At 37.5% G+C, this 24,376-nt stretch overlaps 1 protein-coding gene across 7 annotated transcripts in view; it reads left to right on the top strand.

Annotated features, from left to right (window-relative positions):
- Positions 1-24,376, top strand: part of STAG1 (STAG1 cohesin complex component) — a 371,021-nt gene that overhangs the window by 197,780 nt on the left and 148,865 nt on the right. For all 7 annotated transcript variants that reach the window (XM_070238181.1, XM_023620972.2, XM_070238185.1 and 4 more), the window contains one exon: positions 9,254-9,458. In XM_070238181.1, the coding sequence (XP_070094282.1) occupies positions 9,254-9,458 (205 nt within the window). The remainder of the gene's footprint in view (positions 1-9,253; positions 9,459-24,376) is intronic.

Genomic DNA, 24,376 nt, shown 5'->3' with positions numbered 1-24,376 from the left:
ATATTCTATACCAATCGTTTATGAATTAAAGGATGTTGGCTTCTTCTTTTGGTACATACTAATTAGGCATCCTAAACAGAAGCGTAATGCCTCCTATAGGAAGTCAAGTGCAGAGTTCTTTCTTTGTTTCCTGTTGTGAATAAACCCATCCAGTAAACCAAACCAGACACAACAGTTGCTTTTGTCCATCAGTTACTTACTTCAGATTTTGTTTCTTCAGTATTTGAATATTTATCACATCCTTCCCATTTTGTCCATCATCATTGTTACTATTTTAGTTTACACTCTCTCTGCCTGTCCTCTCTTGTTTTGAGATCTGTTGCAGTGAGAAGGCTCCATGCTCTTTTTCTTCACCTTTACCTCTAACTATTCTCCACATTGGAATTAGAAATATTTTTTAAAGCTCACATCTGTTCATGATGCTTAAAGCTCACAGTCCTTCAATGGCCATCCATTGCCTCCAGAATAAAGTTTGGTTTCCTTAGCCTTCATTACATAAAGGAGGCTCCCTGTGATCTGGTCCCATCTTTCTTTTTGGTTACCATGTCAAAAATCTATTTTAGTTTGCCAAACTTAAAGCAGCTCTATAGTCCCATTGTTGTACCTTTGTATACAGGCCTTTGCTAATGTTATTGCCTAGGAGGCTATTGACCCTGTTTGCCTTGCCCAGTTGCCTCTGCAGAGAATTGACATTCCTTTCTAAGTACTATGTACCCTTATAAAATTCCTATCATTGTATTAATTCACTTATTCTGTGTGTCCATCTTCTCAAGTAGAAGTTCTTTGTGGAGTGAAGGAAATTAGGAGGAGTTTGTCGAAGAGTATAAACTTCCAGTTATAAGAAGTAGTTCTGGAATATAATGTACAGCATGGTGATTATAGTTAATAATATTGTATTATATCCTTGAAAGTTGCTAGGAGAGTAGATTTTAAATGTTCTTACCAAAAAGAAGAAATGGGTAATCTGAAGGGATGGGGATATTAGCTAATGCTATGGTGGTAATCATTCTGCAGTATATTTGTATCAAAGCAGCATGTTGTACATCTTAAATTTACACAATGTTAGGTATCAGTTATATCTCAAGCTGGAAGAAAAGTGGAAGTTCTTAGAAGAAGATCCTTGGTTTGCTCATCTGTGTATGCCAAGGGCCTAGTATAGAACCTGGAGCATGTTTGTTGCTCAATAAATACATGAATAGATGGTTGGGTGGATAGATAGTTTCTCCAAACGTGTTTTCAAATCACTCTTTTAAGGAATGGTGGTAGATATCTTTGGGTAAGTCTGTTGAAATTAGGTAGCCAAAAGCGAATGTTACACCAAAAATAAGTGACATTTTTTGTGACATTGTCCATCAACTGGGTTAAAAATCAATTATCTTGGATTTACTCTCAGAGAGTGTTTTATATCTTTAGATACCTACAGTTTGTGACCAAATTGGGTTCTCAAATATCTGTGAGGGCCATTCATTGCTATGTCTGTTTTCTACAAATCATTCTTGGCTACTATTAAAATAAAATGCTTAGGGATTAGGTAGTTAGCCTTCTGTCTATGCTTGCTGCTTGAGCTCTGCCTTGCAGTGAACTTCTCATAAGATTGTTGTTCTCATCCCAGTCAGAGGCTCTAAATCTTTGAGTTTTTGATGCTGGTTCTTGTCTCTGAAGCTTGGCACCCCGTTCTTTTTTTTCCCATCAGTGCCTCCAGATTTCTGAAATACACTTTCTGTTAGTTGCTTGTCTCTTCATTTAGAAGCGAAAACCCAGTGTTCCTCCCTTAGAAGAGCAAGCACTAAACAGCCCTTCTGTCCTCCAAGGTTCCTGTAGTAAACCAAGTGAAGCTCCATCATAGAGTAGAAAATACATGAACTTTACAGTCCCAGAAGCAGAACCCTGTAGCTCTGAGATCTGGGACAGGTTCTTAAGATCTTATTTCTCTCATCTTTATACATACCAATAGTCACCACAGTATATGGATAATACAAGATTATGTATGTGAAAAGTACATACTATATAAATGCTAGATATGTTATATTTTGTTACATAGAGATTTCTCCCCTTGTCTTTGCCTGAACATTTGTAGGAATTGCTTTCTTACTAGAACTTTAGGGTTTGCTCTGTAGTATCTTTCTTGCAGATTTCTGCCTGATATTGTTCCTACCTGAAGCTTCTTTCCGCCTGTCTACACCTGTTTCTTATTTGATGTGGTTTACATTGGTATTAGTTTATTCAATAAATTACTTGTGCAAAGCATCATAATAAGACTGCCCTTAAAGACCTTAAATATTAGTGGTGGATAAAGCATTAGGCTACTTGATTATTATCTTTATTTTATGATGATTATTTTGTCTTCTTAGTTCTCCTGAAAAAAGACATTACTGCTTTGTGAAGGAGGCGTTTTCAATACCCCAATGCCTATCATTGACGAAACAATTCTTTTTACATGACATGTTTAAGTGTGTATAACAAGGAGAAATTTATAACTGGTATTAGAATAAAACAAGAAACTGCCTTTTGAAATGGATACAGGAGATTTTTCTTTCTTTTTCCAAAATGTTTATCCATTTAATCACAATATTTGCACATAATACAAAAATTAAAAGAGACAAAATAATTCACATAGTCTAGTTAGGAATTGAGCTAAGTTGGTGTTCGGTTGTTGCTATCATTATCTTTAGTGTACTACAGGCTTCAGATTCCTCTAGTGGTGGTCTGCTGTTCCCTTGTGCTTAGGATACCAGAGGGTTCTTCTCAGTATTCATGCTGCGCCCTCAGCTTTCAGCAATCTCTGCACTCCTGTGCCACAGAATACTCCTGCTCCACACTCTTGCCCCTCCCTCTAGTGGTAGATTGGTGTGGGTTGTTGCCTAGTATTATGATGAGGGCATGGGGTTTCTCTGTTGTCCTAGTCCTGCTTAAGTCTTAAGCATGCCTTTTGTGCCTGGAGCCACTGAGGGACCGTTTCAGTCCCTCCTTCCTCTAGCAGCTGAACTCTGTCTTATGTCCGTGGTTTGCCTAGGGTGGGAGTTTCCTGTCCCTCTCCCAATGCTAGCAGAGGTCTGTTTGGTATTGGTATAGGATTCAGGGTCCAGGACAGTGTTTTGTCTTCCTCTCTCTCCGAAGTTGAGAATTTTTTCTTCTAGTCTTCTCCTAGTTTCAGTAGGTCTTTGCCTGTGCCAAATTGGTGACTCAGTTTAATGACTCTCCCCCATCAGAGTTTAAGCCATCTGATTTGTAGGAGACAAAGGTCTGGAGAAGAGAGCAGGGCTTCTTACCTTTCCCCCAACAATGGAGGATCATTCCCTGGAGGCTTGCACCACCAAGAGAGGTGTTTCTTCTGCTCTGTCTCAGGCTTTGTTGTAAGTACTGTAGGGGAGGAGGACATTTCCTCTCCCCAAACGTGGGTTCGTCTGGCCGGAGAACGAATTAAATTCACATGAGACAGAATAGCAAGAGAAAATTAAACAAAGCTTTATGAGGAACCGTGGCCCGGGGCCTTTCTTCCCGAAGGAAGAAAGGGCACCGAAGTGGGGTGCACACAGTGGTTATATACCACCCAAACAGGGTGCCCCACGTATGATTGAAATGTCCCTCCCACAATAGTCACAAGATTGCCCTGTTGGCACAGCGCTTGATGGACACAGCAGGTAGTGGTCTGCTGTCTCAGAGGGCGTAGCTGGAGGCAAGTCGATTGTCTGGAGCTGGGCGGTCACAGGTGAGCACTGCAATCAGTTCCTAGCCTAAAGAAAGATGCTTAATCCTTAAAGAAATGCCAAAGTTGGGAGGGGGAGGGAAGTCAGTTACAGGAGGTTACCAGACTACCACAATAACATGCAGATTTAAGTCCTTGCCTTTGGTATTGATTAAGAGTTTTTAGAGAGAAGGTCATCGGCTTTCTTCTGCCTGGTACAGAGAGGGAGGCACCTTTACAGATAGAGATTTACCTTACAAATGTAAATGTGTCCTAACGAAGGGCAAGTTCCATTCCTCTTTCCCTGTCCCAGTTTATCAAAAACAATCAGCCTCAAATAATCCTGATGCCAGAGACATATCTTGGGGTGGCCAATTTCAGGTCCCCACAGTACCCAGTGGGCACCTGTGGAAAAGAGCTTTTGAATGAGTGCGAACTCTGTTATTCCACGCTGACAAGCTAGCCCACACTTGGTCTCTGACAGTAAAGTTTTAACTGATTTCTTCTTATTCATTTTTATGCTGGCCGCCTTTTCTTCCTAGGCTCCACCACAGATCATAGAGTTTGTGTGTTTCATCTCTTCTTGGATAGCTTATTCTATGGAATTCAGGTTACTTCAGCTCAAGTTGGACTCAAGAAAAGTTAGGATTTTTTTGTTGATTGAGCTTATTCTCATTGTAGCATTCTGCATCCTAAGTGGAAGCTAAACCTTGTTATTGATGCGGGGTTGGTGAGCCGAGGAGTCGAAAGAAAGATTTCTTAGACTCTTAAGATCTGGCAGTAGTGCTCTTTTATTTAGAGAATAGTGTAGCATGGGGACAGGACCCATGGGCAGTCAGAGCTTCTGCTGCTACCGCTTCTGCTCCCCCTGCTGGCATGGGGACAGGGCCCATGGGCAGGCAGAGCAGCTGCTGCTGCCCCCGCTGGCATGGGGACAGGACCCAGGGGCAGGCAGAGCTGGTGCGTGGGGACAGGACCCACGGGCAGTCAGAGCTCCTGCTGCTGCCCCGAGTTGAGGGTTAGGGCTAAATTTAAGGCATAGGTATATGATTCATCTCTTTACAAGACAAAGGAAAGAACATGAAAAATAGTTAAAATGGTATCAGTGCAGGTGGGGTCTGGTCATTGGGTGATCCCATGACTTTTAGACAAGAATCAAATCGGATCAAGTAAAGGTTAGAAAGGTTAGACGCCACCACCCTAAACCAGTTACGTGAGATTGCCAGACAGCAACCAACTTAAGTTCTTGCCTTCCCCATTAAGAGCTTCTAGGGACAAGGTCATCTCTCCTCTTCTTCCTGGTACAGAGAGGGAGGCACCTTTTACAGATGGAGATTTACCTTACAAATGTAAATGTGTCCCAACAAGGGCAAGTTCCATTCCCCAGAGCCTCCTTCCCTGTCCCAGTTTATCGAAAGCAATCAGCCCAAAACAATCCTGATGCCAGAGAGACATATCCTGGGGTGACCAATTTCAGGTCCCTACAAGGTCATCCCCCCTTCCTTCACAAACGCAAATGTCTCAAAAGGGCAAGCAAAATTCCAGTCCTCGGAGCCTGCTTCTCATCTGCGGTTTTAAAAGTAACCAGCCTAACAATCCTCATCACAAACCGTTTTAAAATTAAGCAGCCTAAAAGTCCTCATCAGTTATTACTCTTTTGACTTTGCTTTTTGTGTTGGTTTTTTTAATACAAAAATTACTTTTATATGATTGAATTTGTTGGTCTTTTTTATGACTTTTGGCTTGTGTATTGTATTTAGAAAAAGACTTTCCCACTGTGAGAATATTCTCCCATGTTTTCTATTTCTTTTTTGGTTGAATTTTTCTAAGTGTTTTGATTCACTGTGTCGACGAAAATAATCCATAACCAATCTGTAAATGAAAATTTGGGTGAGTTTATTCTGAGCTTAAATCTGAGGATTATAACCCGGGGCCTTTCTTCCCGAAGGAAGAAAGGGCACCAAAGAAGTGGGGTGCACAGACTGGTTATATACCCCAGAGAGGATGTTTCACATAGGATTGAAATGTCCCTTTTACAATAGTGGGAGACTGCTCTGTCGGCACAGCGATTGATGAAACAGCAGGTAGGTCTTCTGTCTCAGTGAACACAGCAGGGTGGCAGTCTGTTGTCTCCAGCTGAGTGGTCACAGGTGAGCTGGGTGGTCAGAGTTGAGTGCAGCAATCAGTTCCTAGCCTAAGAAAAATTGCTAATGTGGGGGGAAGTTGCGCCTTTATCTCAAGGGCCTTTGTTCTGGCCATAGGAAATGTCTAAGCAGACAAGCAATGCGTGCTCAATGGCCACAGTTAGGCCGTTTTGGAAAAAGAAAGTCAGGCCGAATTAGGTTTATACCAAATGGCTTCCTCATATGCTCCAGTATATCCAATTGCTTGCCATTTTTATTTGTCAACTAGCAATTTATTTTGATGTAAGATGCAATACATACTAATTTTTTTCTAATTAACAGCCAGTTGTACCAAAATCACTTACTAAATAATTCGTCTTTCCCCACTCTTCTTAATTCTACTATAACAGTAGGAATGCATTTGTCTGTGAGTTACAGAAAATCTGACCAACAGTGGGCTGAATTCACGGTTTGTTTCATGCAAAATAAATCTGGGAATAGATAGTGCATGGTTGGTACTGCACCCCAACAGAGCCAAGAGCTACACATTTTCCACCATTCTCTCTACCCCTTATCTTCTTACTTGTTCCTTCATGGTTGCAAAATGGCTCTTGAACATCCAGCACCACATATGAGCTCCAAATCAGTGAAAGAGAAAGGGACAAAGGACTGAAGAGGTCAAATTATCCTAGTCTGTCCATTTTAAAAGGCTTTTCCAGAAGCTCCATCTGGCAAATTACATGTTTTTTTTCCAGATATCTCTTGCACATTATTTTCTAGGCTACTAAGGTATTTCCTGTCAGTGACCATTCTTTTCTTCAGTTCATCAACTGAATTGATGATTAAGAAATAAAGTATTTTAGACATCTGTACCCCCATGTTCATTGCAGCATTATTTACAATAGCCAAGATATGGAAATAACCTATGTGTCCATCGATTGATGAATAGATAAAGAAATGTGTGTGTGGGGGGGTATGTATGATATATATACACAATGGAATATTATGGAGCCATAAAAAAGAATGAAATCTTGCCATTTGTGACAACATGGACGGACCTTGAGGGTATTAATGCTAAGTTGGACAGAGAAAGACAAATTCTGTATAATCTCACATATGTGGGAAATCAAAAACAAAACAAAAAAAGCACTGAACTCGTAGGTACAGAGAACAGATTGATGGTTGCCAGAGGCAAGAGGTGACGAGTAGGTGAAGTGAGTGAAGGGGATCAAAAGGTACACACAGTTATAAAATTAATAAGTCCTGGGGATGTAATGTACAGCATGGTGACTATAGTTAAAAATACTATGTTGCATATTTGAAAGTAGCTGAGAGAGTAGATCTTAAAAGTTCTCATCACAAGAAAGCCAAAATATTTTGTAACTATATATGATGACAGATTTTAACTAGACTTATTGTGGTTATCATTTCTCAATATATATAAATATCAGATCATTATGTTATACACCTGAAACTAATATAATGATTGTGAATTATACTTCAATTTTTTTAAAAAGTCTAAAAAAACATAATTGCCTAGAGATTTTTAAGTTTGTTTTTTGTTTTTTTTTGAGGACGGTTAGCCCTGAGCTAACATTTACTGCCAATCCTGCTCTTTCTGCTGAGAAAGATTGGCTCTGAGCTAATATCTGTGCCCATATTCTTCTATTTTATGTATGGAATGCCTGCCACAGTATGGCTTGATAAGTAGTGCGTTAGGTCCCTGCCTGGGATCTGAACTGGTGAACCCCCTGCTGCTGAAGTGGAGCACATGAACTTAACTGGTGCGCCACTGGGCCAGCCCCAAGATTTTTGTTGTGTTTTTGTGCTACATTTGAATTTTTTGAGGCGTACTCATTTTTTTATTTAAGTTTTCCTATGTGCTGATTTTTCTGCCAAGGAGATCTCTTGCTTGCTGTTGGGCCTGTATAGATGGGTTATATTCTTTCCAGTTTCCTTGGGGCCCAGGTCTTGTTGTTGTGGAACACTAAATGGCTGATTCTCACAGCTGGTATAAGCAAGAGCAGCTGTACCCTAGTTGGCTTTTGTGTTATAGAAGCAGTTGCCTGCTGAGACACCTCTTCCCTCTACTACCTTCTTCAGTCTTTCCACTGTACCTCCAGTCTCTAGGGCTGGGAAAATTCAGCCAGACCCTTCACTTCCTTTTTCATCTTATTAGGGCTTAGTAAACCCCATAAAACTCAGGTACCACCAACATTAAATTTCTTTTGAGATAGTTAACTGAAGGGCAAGCTCTTCCCATTCCCTGCTTTCTGTTCCTTGCTCTTGGGATTTCCTGCTGTTTTAAGTATCAATTAGTTCTCCTTCCTGGGCACCAGCAGAGCTCAAGCCCTCACTTAGAACCAGTTTTCCTAGCAACACTTGGGCCTAGAAAAGATAAACAGCAGCAAATTGAGAATATTCAGATAACCATGTTCACAAAATTTCTCACTCTCTGCCGTGTTAATTTCCGTTTCTCTACTAAAGTGTTTTAGACTAGAGAGGGAAACCTCTAACTAGGTAGGTTCAATTATCAGTTTCATGTTTTAAACAAGATGACACAATCTAGTGATACCGAGAGCCCATGTTAGATTTTTTCTTTGAAAAGTTAATAAACCCACTCTATAAAATGGGAATTAATAGAAAGTTCATGGAAAAATTGGGAAAAATGGGGTTGTGGTTTCAGATGTGAAAAGTTAGTTTTGGACTTCTTAATGAAATTCTTATACTTCTAAATTCTTCTGAATTCTAAATTGAAATTCTAAATTCTTAAAAATTCTATTTAAAATAATTAAAAGAGGGTCTGGCCCCATGGCCTAGTGGTTAAATTCCATGCAGTCTGCTTTGGTGGGCCGGGTTCGCAGGTTCAAACCCCAGGTGCAACTTATACCACTTGTTAGCCATGCTGCGGCAGGTGACCTACATACCAAATAGAGGAAGACTGGCACAAATGTTAGCTCAGGCTAATCTTATTCAAGCAAAAAAAGAGGAGGATTGGCAACGAATGTTAGCTCAGGGTGAATCTTCCTCAGCAAAAAAATAATAAATAAAATAATTAGAAGGTGCATTGTGTACAGGTATCATGATTAGTTTGATCTGAATTCAACGGCAAATATCTGCTCTTAAAAATTTTCTTTTTGTTTTCTGCTCATTATCTCAACTAGGACCCAAGTACAGCAAAACTGGAACTATTATTTTGAATGAATGGCTTGGAATGATGAATTAAACAGTGGTTCTAAATAATTTTGAGCACTTTAAGAATTATTTAGTTGTAGAAGATCAAAGTAAAAAAGATAAAGCCATCAGTGTACTATGTAGGTCTCCTTCCATTTCTGTCCACATCTACTTTGAGAAAAAGTTTTGTTCCTTTGCAGGTAAGAGGGGGAAAAACTGATCAAACTGGTATCATATGTCACATCTAGTATGTTCTTTTTATCTTTTCTAGGACAGTGGTGATTATCCCCTTACCATGCCTGGACCTCAATGGAAAAAATTTCGTTCAAACTTTTGTGAATTTATTGGAGTCCTGATTCGACAGTGTCAGTATAGCATAATATATGATGAGTATATGATGGACACAGTAATCTCCCTTTTGACTGGTTTGTCAGACTCGCAGGTCAGAGCTTTTAGGCATACAAGTACTCTTGCTGGTAAGTAACCAACATTTTATTTCCTTTGTATTTAGTTTTGTTAAAGATATTCTATTCTCATTAAACTTTATTTAGATTAAATATTAATTTAAATTAATTACTGAGCTCCTGAAAAATACCATTTTTCTCTCAAGTTCATTTGAATGGTTTGTGTTATCTGTTTAGGTAAACCGTATGCCTTTTTGATAACTGGCATGTGATAGGCTTGAGAATGAAAATTGAAAATTTCTGGCAAACGTTAGCAAATCTCTGTCTGAATGTTTAAGTATTTTCCTACATCCTTATTTTATTACCAAAGAAATTTTAGGAGTGCCCTGGGCCATATCCTTTGATAAACCCAAATAGCAATACTGTAATACATCGCTTAATGACAGGGGTATGTTTTAAGAAAGAAGTGTGTCATTAGGTGATTTCATGGTTGTGCAAACATCATAGAGTGTACCTACACAAACCTAGATGGTATATCCTACTACATACATAGGCTATATGGTACTAATTTTATGGGACCACCATCATATATGAGTCTGTCATTGACTGAAATGTCATTATCCAGTTCATGACTGTAGTTAAAATTCCAAATTCATAGTATTTTTCCCCTTAATTATGTTGCTCTATTGCTCATTTTTATTAAATGTAAGTGTGTTAATACTTGATTTGTTTATATATTTGGAACAATTCCATCTAATTGTAATAGGTAATTGCTGCCTAGCTAGCATTCTTCCTATTCCTAGTGCTAATAACTTAAGTATATCTAAACATAATGTCTCTAAAATCAACTCATTTAGGTAGGCTATAGATAATCTGAAGAACTGACAGATTACAGTTTTCAGCTTTATTTTCATTTTAGAATTATATAGATAGCTTCTTAGCCAAGTATGTTAATTTTTCCCTTATTTTTCCATAAGAAGGTAATTTTGTTAATTTAGCAATTGTTCTATTTTCCTTCAAGTCCTTTAACTGTTTTATCTAAAATTACTGTTCCTTTTCATCTGTGATATAGAGCGTGTGTCTATGTGTGTGTGTACGTACACATATAGTTAAATAAACCCAAATTACATCCTTTTTACTATCAATAACTTTGTCTGTATTCATCTTACACATTACCATGACAAAAACCAGATTTAGTTTCATTAATTGCATTTCATCTTCCGTGTACATTTAAATTTCTCATTTATCTAATTTATTTAAACCATTGGTTCACAAACTTGAGCATGCATCAGAATCAACAACTGGGTACAAGACTTCTTTTTCTTCCTAACAATGAGGAAGAGGATACCTCAAAACACAGAATAAACTGTGTTTGCTGTTTGTTCTGTAGAAAAATCTTTCAACAATAAATTGTGTTTTTATTTTGCCTTTTTAAAAAAGATAAAACTGAGTAAAAGATCTTCCTCTTTTCCTAACAATGAGGAAAAGGACACTCAGAAGTAAATAAACTCTATTTCATGTTTATTTCCTATAAAACTGTAACTAAGAGAATAATGGACATTAATATATGGATTAAGTATGTTGAGTAAGGGGGAAAGAGGAGTGGAAAATATATGGATGACTCTATATAATATTAGCATATTGTACCTAGTTGTATTTTTTTTCAAAAGGTGTTGTAAATATACTATGTATTTTTTCTAATTTTAAGACTTTTAATGTCTTCTGCTTTTGGTGTTTCCTTTTTTCCTTTTTTTATAGTCTATATTTACTTTTCATCTTACTGTCTTCTACCTGTGTACAATAATGTCCATTTAGCTTGTTGTCAGATGCATAGTAAATTCAGTGATTTGAAATAAATAAAACTGAAACATAAAATATAAATTGCTTCTGAATAGCCAAGGTCTGTCACAAAAAGTTATTATCTGGTGTCCCAAGGCCAAGAGAAAAGGAGAAGCAACAAATGAATGGATGACAAACATTAGATGTTATCCTTCTGATAGAAGTGTGAAATGATAACTTGTAACCCAAAAAAAAGACGAATAGCAAGATAGCAATCTGGGGCTTTTCTTTAGGAATGAGCTACCTCTTCTTAATCTGGAAAGCTGTGTGCATTTTGTATAAAAGATTAAATATATGCCACATACTCTGTTTAAGAACACAAGAGGGGGCCGGCCCCGTGGCCGACCGGTTAAGTCCCTGTGCTCTGCTATGGCGGCCCAGGGTTTTGCCGATTCAGATCCTGGGTGCGGACATGGCATTGCTCGTCAGGCCACGTTGAGGCGGTGTCCCACATGACACAACCAGAAGGACGTGCAACTGAGATATACAACTGTGTACTGGGGGGATTTGGGGAGATAAAGCAGAAAAAAAAAAAAAAAAAAGATTGGCAACAGTTGTTAGGTCAGGTGCTGATCTTTGGGGGAAAAAAAAACAACACAAGAGTGGCTGGCCCAGTGGCAGTGTGGCTAAGTTAGCATACTCTACTTTGGTGGCCCAGGATTCACAGATTTGGATCCTGGGTGAGGACCTACACACCCCTCATCAATCCCTGCTGTGGTGGCGTCCCACGTACAAAATAGAGTAAGGTTGGCACAGCTGTTAGCACAGGGACAACCTTCCTCACTCCCAAAAGAAAAAAACACAAGAGAAGGAAAACTATATTGTAGAAATAAGCAGAATATTTTGACTTTTAAAACATTTCAATTTCCTTATTATGCGTAAGTATATTTTAGTTATGGCTTTCTTCCTATTCATTTTGAGTTGAGTAGCTCCCTCCTCTTCCAGGGCCTTTCCATCTTTCTTTTCCAACAATTTACCTTTCATCATGATAGCTTTTAAAACTGCTTGATAATTGCCATTTTGTCTCTCTTAAGAACGTTTTATATCCTTGTTTAGCCTACTTAAATTTGAAATTACTTTTCAAAATCAGATATCAGGAAAAGCAGAGGAAGATCAACATTATGTTTATACTGATTTTCAAAAGTTAAAGCCTATTTTTCAAGTCATTCTCAATTTTACTTCAAAATATTCCCGTAATTCTTATGTGTCTACATTAATGATCATATCTTCCAAGGCTCAGTTTCATAAATTGTGAGACATAGCAGTCACCTACCCTTCAACAAAGCACACAGATCTTGCTGAGAGCTTAATTCCAGGCTGGATAATAATCATCAATCTTTTCAAGGACTTTTCTGTTCTCATCATTGCCCTCTTCTTTATTTTGTTTTGTTTTGTTTTTTTCATGATATGTGTAAGGGGTAGATGAAAAGTTAATCATTTTTATTCACTTTGCAGGAGGAGTCTTGGGGACTAGATAAAGTGGGCAGGAATATTTAATCCTCTGCTTCAGAGACTATGTGCATGGACAGTTACAAGGCAGTTATGGCCAGATATGCTTATCGGCTTTGGAATAAAGTGCTCCCTCACATTGCTTATATCTTAGCTGAGAAGAGAGACATTCAGGTTAGTTGTTTTGTAGGGTACAGATATGATGAGTTCCAGAGCTTCATAAGTCATCAAAGTGGTCTTATCAGTAGTACTTTTAATCTGTTTTCCCAATATCCCATTTCCTTGTTATCAGTTAAATAATGTCCCCCTGTTGTCAGTGTTTATGCATTGCATTTAATTCTATACTTCTGCCACATTTTAATTAAAAATTTTCAACATTCTGTAGTTCTTTAGTTCTGTTTATTATACAGTTATAAGTAGTTTCATTTTTCCATTGGAAGTAAACTGTGCTTTCCCTCTTTTTTTTTTTGTAAGGAAAATTGGACCTGAGCTAACAACTGTTGCCAATCTTCCTCTTTTTGCTTGAGGAAGAGTGGCCATGAGCTGACATCTATGCCAGTCTTCCTCCATTTTGTATGTGGGATGTCACCACAGCATGGCTTGATGAGCAGTGTATAGGTCCATGCCCGGGGTCTGAACCCATGAGCCCTGGGCTGCTGAAGTGGAGCAGGTGAACTTACCCACTATGCCACTAGGCCGGCGCCTGCTTTCCCTCTTTTTGGAATTCTTTTTACCATTAAATTGAAACAGACTATTAGTAAATATTTTCTGTGTTTTCTTTTCTGTTCTCTTAATTGAAATTTTAACACATAGTGTACTGTTTGTTTGACCCATCTTACAAAAGAAGCCTCACATTACACTACAGTTTTCATTTACTATTAATCTTCAGAATTAAGTCCCCTTATTTCTGTTCTAAATAGCTATCTCAGTTGGACTTATTAGAACATAGTTTGTGGATTTAATTTGTATAAGTAACATTTTGTCATTATTTTGGGGGATTTACAGTCTGACATTGGGCACATTTCTTTTTTCCAATTTGGTGAAATTTTCATGAGAAAATAGTCTTTGTTTTTCCAAGGTCAAAATAGCATTCTTTTTGTTTTACCGCTTTGTTGTCGGTATTAAGAAGATAATTCTGTACTCTCAAAGGATCAGTTTTTCAGATTTATAGTTATATTATTCTTAGGTATTTGCTTTTAAAATGTATGCCATTACTTCACAAGTTATTGACTTCAAGTTTTTGTTAGATGTCACTTTGCAGGATGATTAATGTTGGTTTAAATATTTTCTGTTTTCTCACATAATTTTCTATGATGTTACAAATAAATTGTTTTTGGCCGCTTCAGTTCTAAGGTGAAAATGCTAATTTGAACAAAGGGGAATTAAGAATACAAAATTTGTATTAATAATGGCATGATGATTAATTCTATTCTATTTTTTCTAAAATGAATTTTGGAAAAATTAGAAAATATGGTTAAGATCTTTATATGACATTCAGTTGACCTCAGTATGATGGGAGGCCAGTCTTCACCTGTAGTTAACAAGGGCTCACTCCCAGACTCCTGAGGACTAAACATTTTTTTATACCTTATTATTAAACATTATTATGTTGACATATGGTTGATTTTATGTTGACATATGATTCATTATTGATTAACATTTCTTATCAAGTCTGTGTCTGTGGATTTTGACTCTGAGGAAAGATATGGTATATGAAATTGCTTTGTTCTCCAACAGTAGACTGAAATTTATTTTGCCTCAGCAAATTGACACATCTTTTCTTTGGCTTTCAGTTGCTGAAACTATGTAATATAGTGGTTGATAGAATGGGTTCTGGGCCACGCTATCTGGATCCATATCCCTCTCTGCCTTTTATTCATTGGGTAACTCGGACCAGTCCTTAACTTATTTCTCTTCACTTTCTTCATATGCAAAGTGAGGAAGATAATAATAGCTACCTCACTCATTAAAAAAAATTAGGAGAGGTCAGACCAATGCCTGACATTAAGTAAGCTGCTGCTCTCATTCTGTAGGACAGGAAGAGCTAATAGTGTTTACAGTGTTTCCCTTCATTTATGTTTTTACTCAGATTTTATTGAACGTCTACTCTATTTTAGTAATAAAAGACATGGCAAATGGGGAAATCAGAAACAAACAAGTAAATAAATTAGGTCTTTCAAAAATTGCTATTAGAAAAATGAACATCATGGAGATGGCCTGATGGTGTAGTGGTTAAGTTCATGCGCTCCGCTTCAGTGGTCCACGGTTCGTCGGTTCAGATCCCTGGCATGAACCTACACATTGCTCCTCAAGCTATGCTGTGGTGCGTCCCACAGACGAAATAAAGAAAGATTGGCACACACGTTAGCTCAGGGCCAGTCTTCCTCATTAAAAAAACAAACAGAAAACCAGCATGCCTTTTTATTTTACTTATCTTTTGATTCTCAGGTCCCAAATTCTATTTATTAAATTTAGTATTTTATAACTCTTAATCACATAGAATGTTTCTGGGTTTTCTGGTTAGGACCTGAAAAATTTAGGTCAGTCTGGCATCCCCAAAGAGCCGACCATAGTGTATATGTAATTTCTCTTCCTTTCTTATATTTTATGTTCATTATATTCATTTTTTAAAATTCTTCTAGAGTCTTCACCTTCTCATTGCTTTGTCCTTTCATCAGTGCATTTTTAAAATTTTATCACCTTTGTTTTTCTTACCCCTCCTCTAGGTAGAACACTTTCTTTCAGTTTTTCACTTTCTTTTCAGTTTCTTTCAGTTCAGTTTTCTTTCAGTAGGGTTTGTATATAGTAGGCTATTGGTGTTCTCATGTGATTGATGCCCAGTAATTGGCAAGATCTGCAAATGCCACTATATCTTGTAACTGTATCCATAAAATACAGTAAACTTTAAAAATGCAATTGCTCTTTCAAACCTGTAAATATGGGTGTGTAGAGTAATGTCTGAAGTTTTCTAAAGAACTGTCATTTTCTTAGATTTATCTCTTTCTATTATCAGGTATGAAAATTAGCTTTCTTTTAGGGGACAGTTTTTGTAAAGAAATCATGATTTTTAAAGTCACTTAACAAGCGTTGCGTATCTTCTATTTACTAACTTAGTGATGTTGTACAATTTACTTGTGTGCCTCACTTTCCTCATCTGTGTAATACTGATACTAATAGTCTCATCCCCTGGGAGTGTTGTGAGACTTAACTGAAATAATTCATGTTAAATATTTAACATATACAAATAGCTCAATAATTGTCTGATGTTATAACTATCATAGAATGATAAAACTTGGTTTAGTTCTGAAGAAGGCAGAGACATTAAGAAATTTCTTTGTAGATTTTTCATTAACATTTCCATATTGTACATTTAAACGTTTTCTGCACATATAAAATTACATATACTATTTATAGAGAATTCAGAAAAGGAGAAAAACACAAAAATAAAAATTAACCATAATGATAACTAAGTGTGCCATAACATGTTGATATTTCCTTTGTTTTCCTCTCACGTGTATATTTATTAAGATTCTTTGTTTTGTTTTTAAACAAATAATATTATAATCAATTTTGTGGTATACATTTAATTTTTTAAAATCGTATTTAATATGGCTGCCTTATTATCTAAGATGTAGATATTCTTTAAGTTACTTAACTTTTCTGCCATTGTTTGAATGCTTTGTCTTTTGTTGGATCCTCTATCATCTTTTGCTTGCTTGTTTTCTTAATTTACTCTCCTTTTTGCGTAGCATATTTTTTGATAGTTTCTTGAGAAACAGGGTATTGGGAAAGTATATATTTGAAACTTTAAATATCTGAAAAGTATATTGTATTCTCACATTTAATTTTTTGGCCCAATGTAGAATTCACGTTGAAAATTTTCTTCAGAATTTTTCCTCTAGCTTCCAGTATTGCTGTTGAGAAGTCCAATGCTGTTTCAATTCCTGATTCTGATCCTGTTTCTTGGTTTTGGAAGCTTTTAGACTTTTCTCTTTGTTTCTGGTTTTCTGGAATAACATGGTGAAGTACTCTGATGTGTATACATTTTTTCCCATTCATTATGCTGGGCACCTGTTAAATACCTGTTGCTTAGATGTTAATCTCATTAAGCACTCCTGAGTTTCTTTTTTCTCTTCTCTTTTCCATTTCTTAGTCTTTTTGTGTTTTCTTTTCTTGTATTTCTTCAACTTTATTGAATTTAATTTTGACTATCAATTTAAATTTTCCTGGGGTTGTTTCTCATTCTCCATATTTTTTTTTAAACATTGTTTTCTGGATGTAATATATTTTATCTCTTTGACAGTGTTAATTATTACTCTGAAGTTTTTTTTCTGCTCCATACATGGACCTCTTCTTTTCTGATTCTCTGCTTTTACCGCTGTCTTTCATGTTGGAAACTTTGCTCAAATATCTGTTACTTGGCTCTCTAGTTATTGCTGAGAGTGAGACACTAAAAAGCTGATTGCCAGAGAAGGGGGCTGTGTGTGTGTATGTGTTGTGTTTGACAGGGTAGGGCAGTGGCTCTAGCTTCTTTGGTGAGCATCTCTGTAGAGTAGTCCTGTGGTCAGCTAGCATTATCATTGTAGACCCTAAACTGTTGGTGTTAATAATTATTTTCCCTGGGGAAATTCAGTTTCTTTGCAAAAGGATCTTTCAATCTGCTTAAGTTTGATTGCTGTCTCCTATTTGGGAGTTGGGCACAGTAGAGGAGCATTCTGCACTTCACATATATCCCTCCTCTGTGTCTGATGATTCCAAGTCTCAGGTTTATTTTCTTCAGGGAATATACTTCTGGACTTCCAAGATGGGTATGTGGTGGAAGAATTGCCTGACTGCCTAGGTTGGAGTGGAGATTTGGGGATTTAGGTACTTAATATATAAACTTTGAAATAATACTCCTATTTTCAAATTTTACATCACTCCATCTTCTGTAGAACCTAATTCCTGAATGCTTCTGGGTTCTACAGAGCAAAACAGTATTTTTCCTTTACATGTAAGTTGTCATGCTTTTTCAAGACTTTCTGGTTTGATTTGTGTGCTCTCTGCTCATCTTTCTGCTTTCCACATTGATATATTAAGGTAATATATTGTGGTTTGGAGTGGTTTTGGAGAATCCTTTAAGGATTAAACCTATTTACCTAGGTTCAGCTGTACCCATATAGTCTGCTTTTTCTTTTACTACAGTGCCTTCTATCTAAGGTCAGTTCTTGCCCTTATGCAGTGGATCCCATCCCTGTTCACCACCTCAAGAACTTTGCTGTTCAAGTTGTTCTCTCTCTCCTAACTTCAGTTTCTTCCCTTTTGTGAGATAATCCTTGTCATTATACTAATATGCTATAACAGGTTTTATCTTTTAGAAACACTCTGTATCAGACAGGGCATTCCAGGGATATGGAACCAATAGGAGATATACTTACTTACATATATATATATGTATATAGGGTTTTTTCCCCCACACACACCATATATGCACACACATACAAGGATATATATGTATATTTGGGGGGAGGGAGATTTATTTTTAATTAACTGGCTCATGTGATTGTGGGACCTGGCAAATTTGAAATCTGTATGGCAAGCCAGCAGGTTAGAAATTCAGGTAGGAGTTCTGCAGCGTCGAGGCAGAAATTCTCTAGGAATCCTCAGTTTTTACTTTTGAGGTATTCAACTGATTGAATGAGGCCCACCACATGATTCAGGGTAACCTCCTTTGCTTAAAATCAACTGATTGTGGATGTTAACCATTTCTAGAAAATACTATCACAGTAACACCTGAATTAGTGTTTGATTAAATAACTGGACACTATAGCCTACCTAAGTTGACACATAAAACTGACCATCACACGCTCCCATGTTTCCTCACCCCGCTCTAACTACGATCTCATTTCTCTCCTTTTCTTTACAGCAAATCTCAAAGAATACCTTCTGTTCACTGTCTCTGCTCACTCCCCTCTTATTCTCTGCGAACCCACTCCAATCAGATTTCTGTCTCTACCTCTTCATTGCCTCTGCTCTTGTTGAGGTCAGCAATTACCTTCTTATTGTCCAAATCCCTCGGCAGCTCCCAGTTGTCATCTTTCTCTGTCTTGAAAGACATAGCTGCTTCTTCCTTCTTGAAGCACTATCTTCACTTGTTTTCTGGAATACTGTCCTGGTAGACCTTAGAAAGCTAGACTCTAAATATGTGGATTATCTCAGAACTGATCTTCAAACCTTTTTATCTTTTCTGTATTCACTCCTCAGTGAATAAGTGAAAATAAATTCCATGATTTTATTATTTCTATTAAAAAATGATAGTTGGGGACCGGCCCAGTGGTGCAGCAGTTAAGTTCTCACGTTCCGCTTCGGCGGCCCGGAGTTTGCTGGTTCAGATCCCAGGTGCGGACATGGCACCGCTTTGCAAGCCATGCTGTGGTAGGCGTCCTACATATAAAGTAGAGGAAGATGGGCACGAAAGTTAGCTCAGGGCCAGTCTTCCTCAGCAAAAAGAGGGGGATTGGCTCCCAAATAAGCAACCTTAAAGCACACCTAACTGAACTAGAGAAAAAAGAACAAATCAAGCCCAAAGTCAGCAGAAGGAGAGAAATAATAAAAATCAGAGCAGAAATAAATACTATTGAAACGAAAAAGGCGGTAGAAAGGATCAATGAGACAAAGAGCAGGTTTTTTGAGAAGATAAATAAAATTGACAAACCACTAGCCAGACTTACAAAGAAAAAAAGGGAGAAAGCTCAAATAAACAAAATCAGAAATGAGTGAGGAGAAATAACAACAGACTCTGCAGAAATACAACAGATTATAAGAGAATACTACAAAAAACTATATGCCAACAGAATGGATAACGTAGAGGAAATGGATAAATTCTTGGACTCCTACAATCTCCCAAAGCTCACTCAAGAAGAGGCAGGCAATTTGAACAGACCAGTCACAAGGAAAGAGATTAAAACAGCAATCAAAAACATCCCAAAGAATAAAACCCCCGGACCAGATGGCTTTCCTGGGGAATTCTACCAAACTTTCAGAGAGGATTTAATACCTATCCTTTTCAAGCTATTCCAAAAAATTAGGGAAGATGGAACACTTCCTAACACATTCTATGAGGCCAACATCACGCTGATACCAAAACCTGACAAGGACACCACGAAAAAAGAGAACTACAGGCCAATATCACTGATGAACATAGATGCAAAAATTCTAAACAAAATTTTGGCAAACAGAATTCAGCAATTCATCAAAAGAATCATACATCTTGATCAGGTGGGATTCATACCAGGGACACAGGGATGGTTCAACATCCGCAAATCAATCAACATGATACACCACATCAACAAACTGAGGAATAAAAACCACATGATCATCTCAATAGATGCAGCGAAGGCATTTGACAAGATCCAACAGCCATTTATGATGAAAACTCTGAACAAAATGGGCATAGAAGGAAACTACCTCAACATAATAAAGGCCATATACGACAAACCCATAGCCAACATCATACTCAATGGGCAAAAACTGAGCGCCATCCCCCTGAAAACAGGAACGAGACAAGGATGGCCTCTATCACCACTCTTATTTAACATAGTACTGGAGGTCCTGGCCAGAGCAATCAGGCAAGAAAAAGGAATAAAAGGAATCCAAATAGGGAGGGAAGAAGTGAAACTCTCTCTGTTTGCAGACGACATGATCTTATATATAGAAAACCCCAAAGAATCCATTGGAAAACTGTTAGAAGTAATCAACAACTACAGCAAAGTTGCAGGGTATAAAGTCAGTTTGCATAAATTAGTAGCATTTCTATACTCCAATAATGAACCAACAGAAAAAGAACTCAAGAATACAATACCATTCACAATCGCAACAAAAAGAATAAAATACCTTGGGGTAAATTTAACTAAGAAAGTGTAGGACCTGTATAATGAAAATTACAAGGCCTTTCTGAGAGAATTGGATGACGACATAAGGAGATGGAAAGACATTCCATGTACATGGATTGGAAGAATAAACATAGTTAAAATGTCCGTTCTACCTAAAGCAATCTACAGATTCAATGCCATCCCAATCAGAATCCCAATGACATTCTTTACAGAATTAGAACCAAGAATCCTAAAATTCATATGGGGCAACAGAAGACCCCGAATTTCTAAAGCAATCCTGAGAAAAAAGAACAAAACGGGAGGTATCACAATCCCTGACTTCAAAACATACTACAAAGCTACAGTAATCAAAACAGCATGGTACTGGTACAAAAACAGGTGCACAGATCAATGGAGCAGAATTGAAAGCCCAGAAATAAAACCACACATCTATGGACAGCTTATCTTTGACAAAGGAGCTGAGGGCATACAATGGAGAAAAGAAAGTCTTTTCAACAAATGGTGCTGGGAAAACTGGAAAGCCACATGTAAAAGAATGAAAATTGACCATTGTTTTTCACCATTCACCAAAATAAACTCAAAATGGATCAAAGACCTAAAGCTGAGACCTGAAACCATAAGGCTTCTGGAAGAAAACGTAGGCAGTACACTCTTTGACATCAGTATTAAAAGGATCTTTTCGCACACCATGCCTTCTCAGAGAAGGGAAACAATAGAAAGAATAAACAAATGGGACTTCATCAGATTAAAGAGCTTCTTCAAGGCAAATGAAAACAGGATTGAACCAAAAAGCAACCCACTAACTGGGAAAAAATATTTGCAAGTCATATATCTGACAAAGGCTTAATATCCATAATATATAAATAACTCTCGCAACTCAACAACAAAACATCAAACAACCCAATCAAAAAATGGGCTAGAGACATGAACAGACATTTCTCTAAAGAAGATATACTGATGGCCAATAGGCACATGAAAAGGTGCTCATCATCACTGATCATGAGGGAAATGCAAATCAAAACTACACTAAGATATCACATTACACCCGTTAAATGACAAAAATATCTAAAACTAATAGCAACAAATGTTGGAGAGGTTGCAGAGAAAAAGGAACCCTCATACACTGCTGGTGGGAATGCAAACTGGTGCAGCCTCTATGGAAAATAGTATGGAGATTCCTCAAAAAATTAAAAATAGAACTACCATACGATCCAGCCATCCCACTACTGGGTATTTATCCAAAGAGCTTGAAGTCAGCAATACCAAAAGTCCTATGCACCCCAATGTTTATTGCAGCACTGTTTACAATAGCCAAGACGTGGAAGCAACCTAAGTGTCCAGCAACAGACGAATGGATAAAGAAGATGTGGTACATATATACAATGGAATACTACTCAGCTGCAAAACAGAACAAAATCATTCCATTTGCAATAACATGGATGGACCTTGAGAGAATTATGTTAAGTGAAATAAGCCAGCGAGAGAAGGATAATCTGTGTATGACTCCACTCATATGAGGAATTTAAAATTATGGACTAAGAACAGTTTAGTGGATACCAGGGGAAAGGTGTGGTGGGGGGTGGGCACAAAGGGTGAAGTGGTGCACCTACAACATGACTGACAAATGTTAATGTACAACTGAAATTTCACAAGATTGTAACCTATCAATAACTCAATAAATAAAAAAAAATTGGAAACCAAAAAAAAAAAAGGGGGGGATTGGCAGCAGATGTTAGCTCAGGGCTAATCTTTCTCAAAAAAAAAATGATACTGGGAGAGGTGATACAGTCATGTGGCTTAAAATTCAAAATAAAAAAGTTTTATAGTGAAATATTACTCTTCTGCCCATGCCTCTCAGGCATCACATATTCTTTCCTGAAGGCAACCAGGGTTGCCAGTTTCTTATATATCTTTACAGAAATATTTTATGAATATAAGAGCACATACATATTCAGTGGGAAGCAGTATAGTGTAGTGGTTAAGAAGTTCGCCTACGGAGCATGACTGCCTGTAGTCAAGTTCTGTCTTTGTTAGTTACTGGCTATGTAACTGGCAAGTCTCTTAGCCGATCTGTGCCTCAGTTTTCTCCGATGTAAAAAAAGACAATTATAGGGCCAGCCCCGTGGCCGAGTGGTTGAGTTTCTGCACCCTGCTTCGGCAGCCCAGGGTTTCCTCAGTTTGGATCCTGGGCGCAGACATAGCGCCATTCATCAGGCCATGCTGAGGCAGCATCCTACATAGTACAACTAGAAGGACCTGCAACTGGAATATACAGCTGTGTCCTATGGGGCTTTGGGGAGAGGAAGAAGAAGAAAGAAAGATTGGCAACAGATGTTAGCTCAGGTGCCAATCTTAAAAAAAAAAACAACACAACAATTATAATAGTATGTACTTGATGGAGTTGTGAGGTATAAATGAATATGTGTATAGAGTTTAGATGAATGACTTGCACATAAAAATAAACACGTTACTTCTTTTTGCATAAATGATAGCATAATATATTTAGACTGACAGGCATCTTCCTGTTTTTCCCATCAGCAAATATTTTGGCAGGTTTTTCTTTTCAGCACATGAATCATGCCTCATTTTTTCCAATGGCTGAATAGTTATCATTGGATGGATGTGCAGTTTTATGGCTCTAAATACCAGTATCTTTGATGATGACTCCTAAATGTATTATCTTCTAGACATTTCCACGTAGTACCTGATAAGCATGAAACTTTATAATTGCCCTCACCTTTTCTATTTCTCTCATTCCTACATTATAATCTATCATATTCTTTCAGCTCTACCTTCAAAATATACTTTACACCTAACCATTTGTCTCTACCTATTGCTACTACTTTAAGCCATCATTGCAAACTTCTGGCAAAATATTTTCAGCTCTCATTCAGTGTTCTACTTGGTCTCCCTGCTTCCACTTTTACTCTTCTATAATGTGTTCACACGGCAGTTTAAAGTGTAAACCAGACTTTTTCTCACCCACAGCCAATTTTCCAGTGGGTCTTACCTCATTTAGATTTAATTCCTGAGTGCTGCTTAGATCCTAGTAGAACCCTTGTAACCTGGCCTCTTGATTTCCTCCTCAGCCTCATCTCCTGCCTCTGCCTATTTCTGTGCTTCAGCCACACTAAATACTTTGCTCCTTTATGAGTTCTCTCCTCATAACATTTTACCTCATAAACTTTTCGCTTTTTTTCCCTCTCCCTGGAACATTGTTCCGTCATATAATCACATGCTCATTCCTTCACTTCATGCTCAAATGTCAGCTCTTCAGAGAAGCCTTTCTGCCTGACCACTCTCTTTACTCCCTAACCTTTTTACCATATATGTTTTTTACCATACTTTATTCTTCTTTATAGATTTTCCTTTAGCTGACTTTTTCTTTCATTTGTATATTATCTGTTTATTGTCTTCTGCGCCTCCTTGCTAGAATGTTAAAATTGTGAGGACGGGTACTCTGTCTTGTTCACTTTTAAGCTTCTAGTATGTAGAATCAGTGCTAAGTATATGTTGGATTGGTCAATGAATGGAGAAGCACTAATTAAGTGCTTCTTGAACCCTCTGTAGTGAAAGATGAATTTTTTAATTACCAATCTGTCACAATCTAGTACTTTTTTAAAATGCAATAAGGTGGATTTCAAGAAAAATGAAATATGTATTTCTTAGTGTTATTTTATTATTAGATTCAACATAGTGTTACTCCGTCAGATTGTTATAAAAATTTCTAAAAACAACAAGATCCAACACCCATTTATGATAAAAACCCTCAGTAAAATGGGTATAGAAGGAAAGTACCTCAGCATAATAAAGGCCATATATGACAGACCC

The sequence above is a fragment of the Equus caballus genome, chromosome 16 (genome assembly GCF_041296265.1).
Source record: "Equus caballus isolate H_3958 breed thoroughbred chromosome 16, TB-T2T, whole genome shotgun sequence".
Lineage (NCBI taxonomy): Eukaryota > Metazoa > Chordata > Mammalia > Perissodactyla > Equidae > Equus > Equus caballus.
The sequence above is the reverse complement of the archived record's forward strand: the minus strand, read 5'-3'. Positions and strand labels throughout refer to the sequence as shown.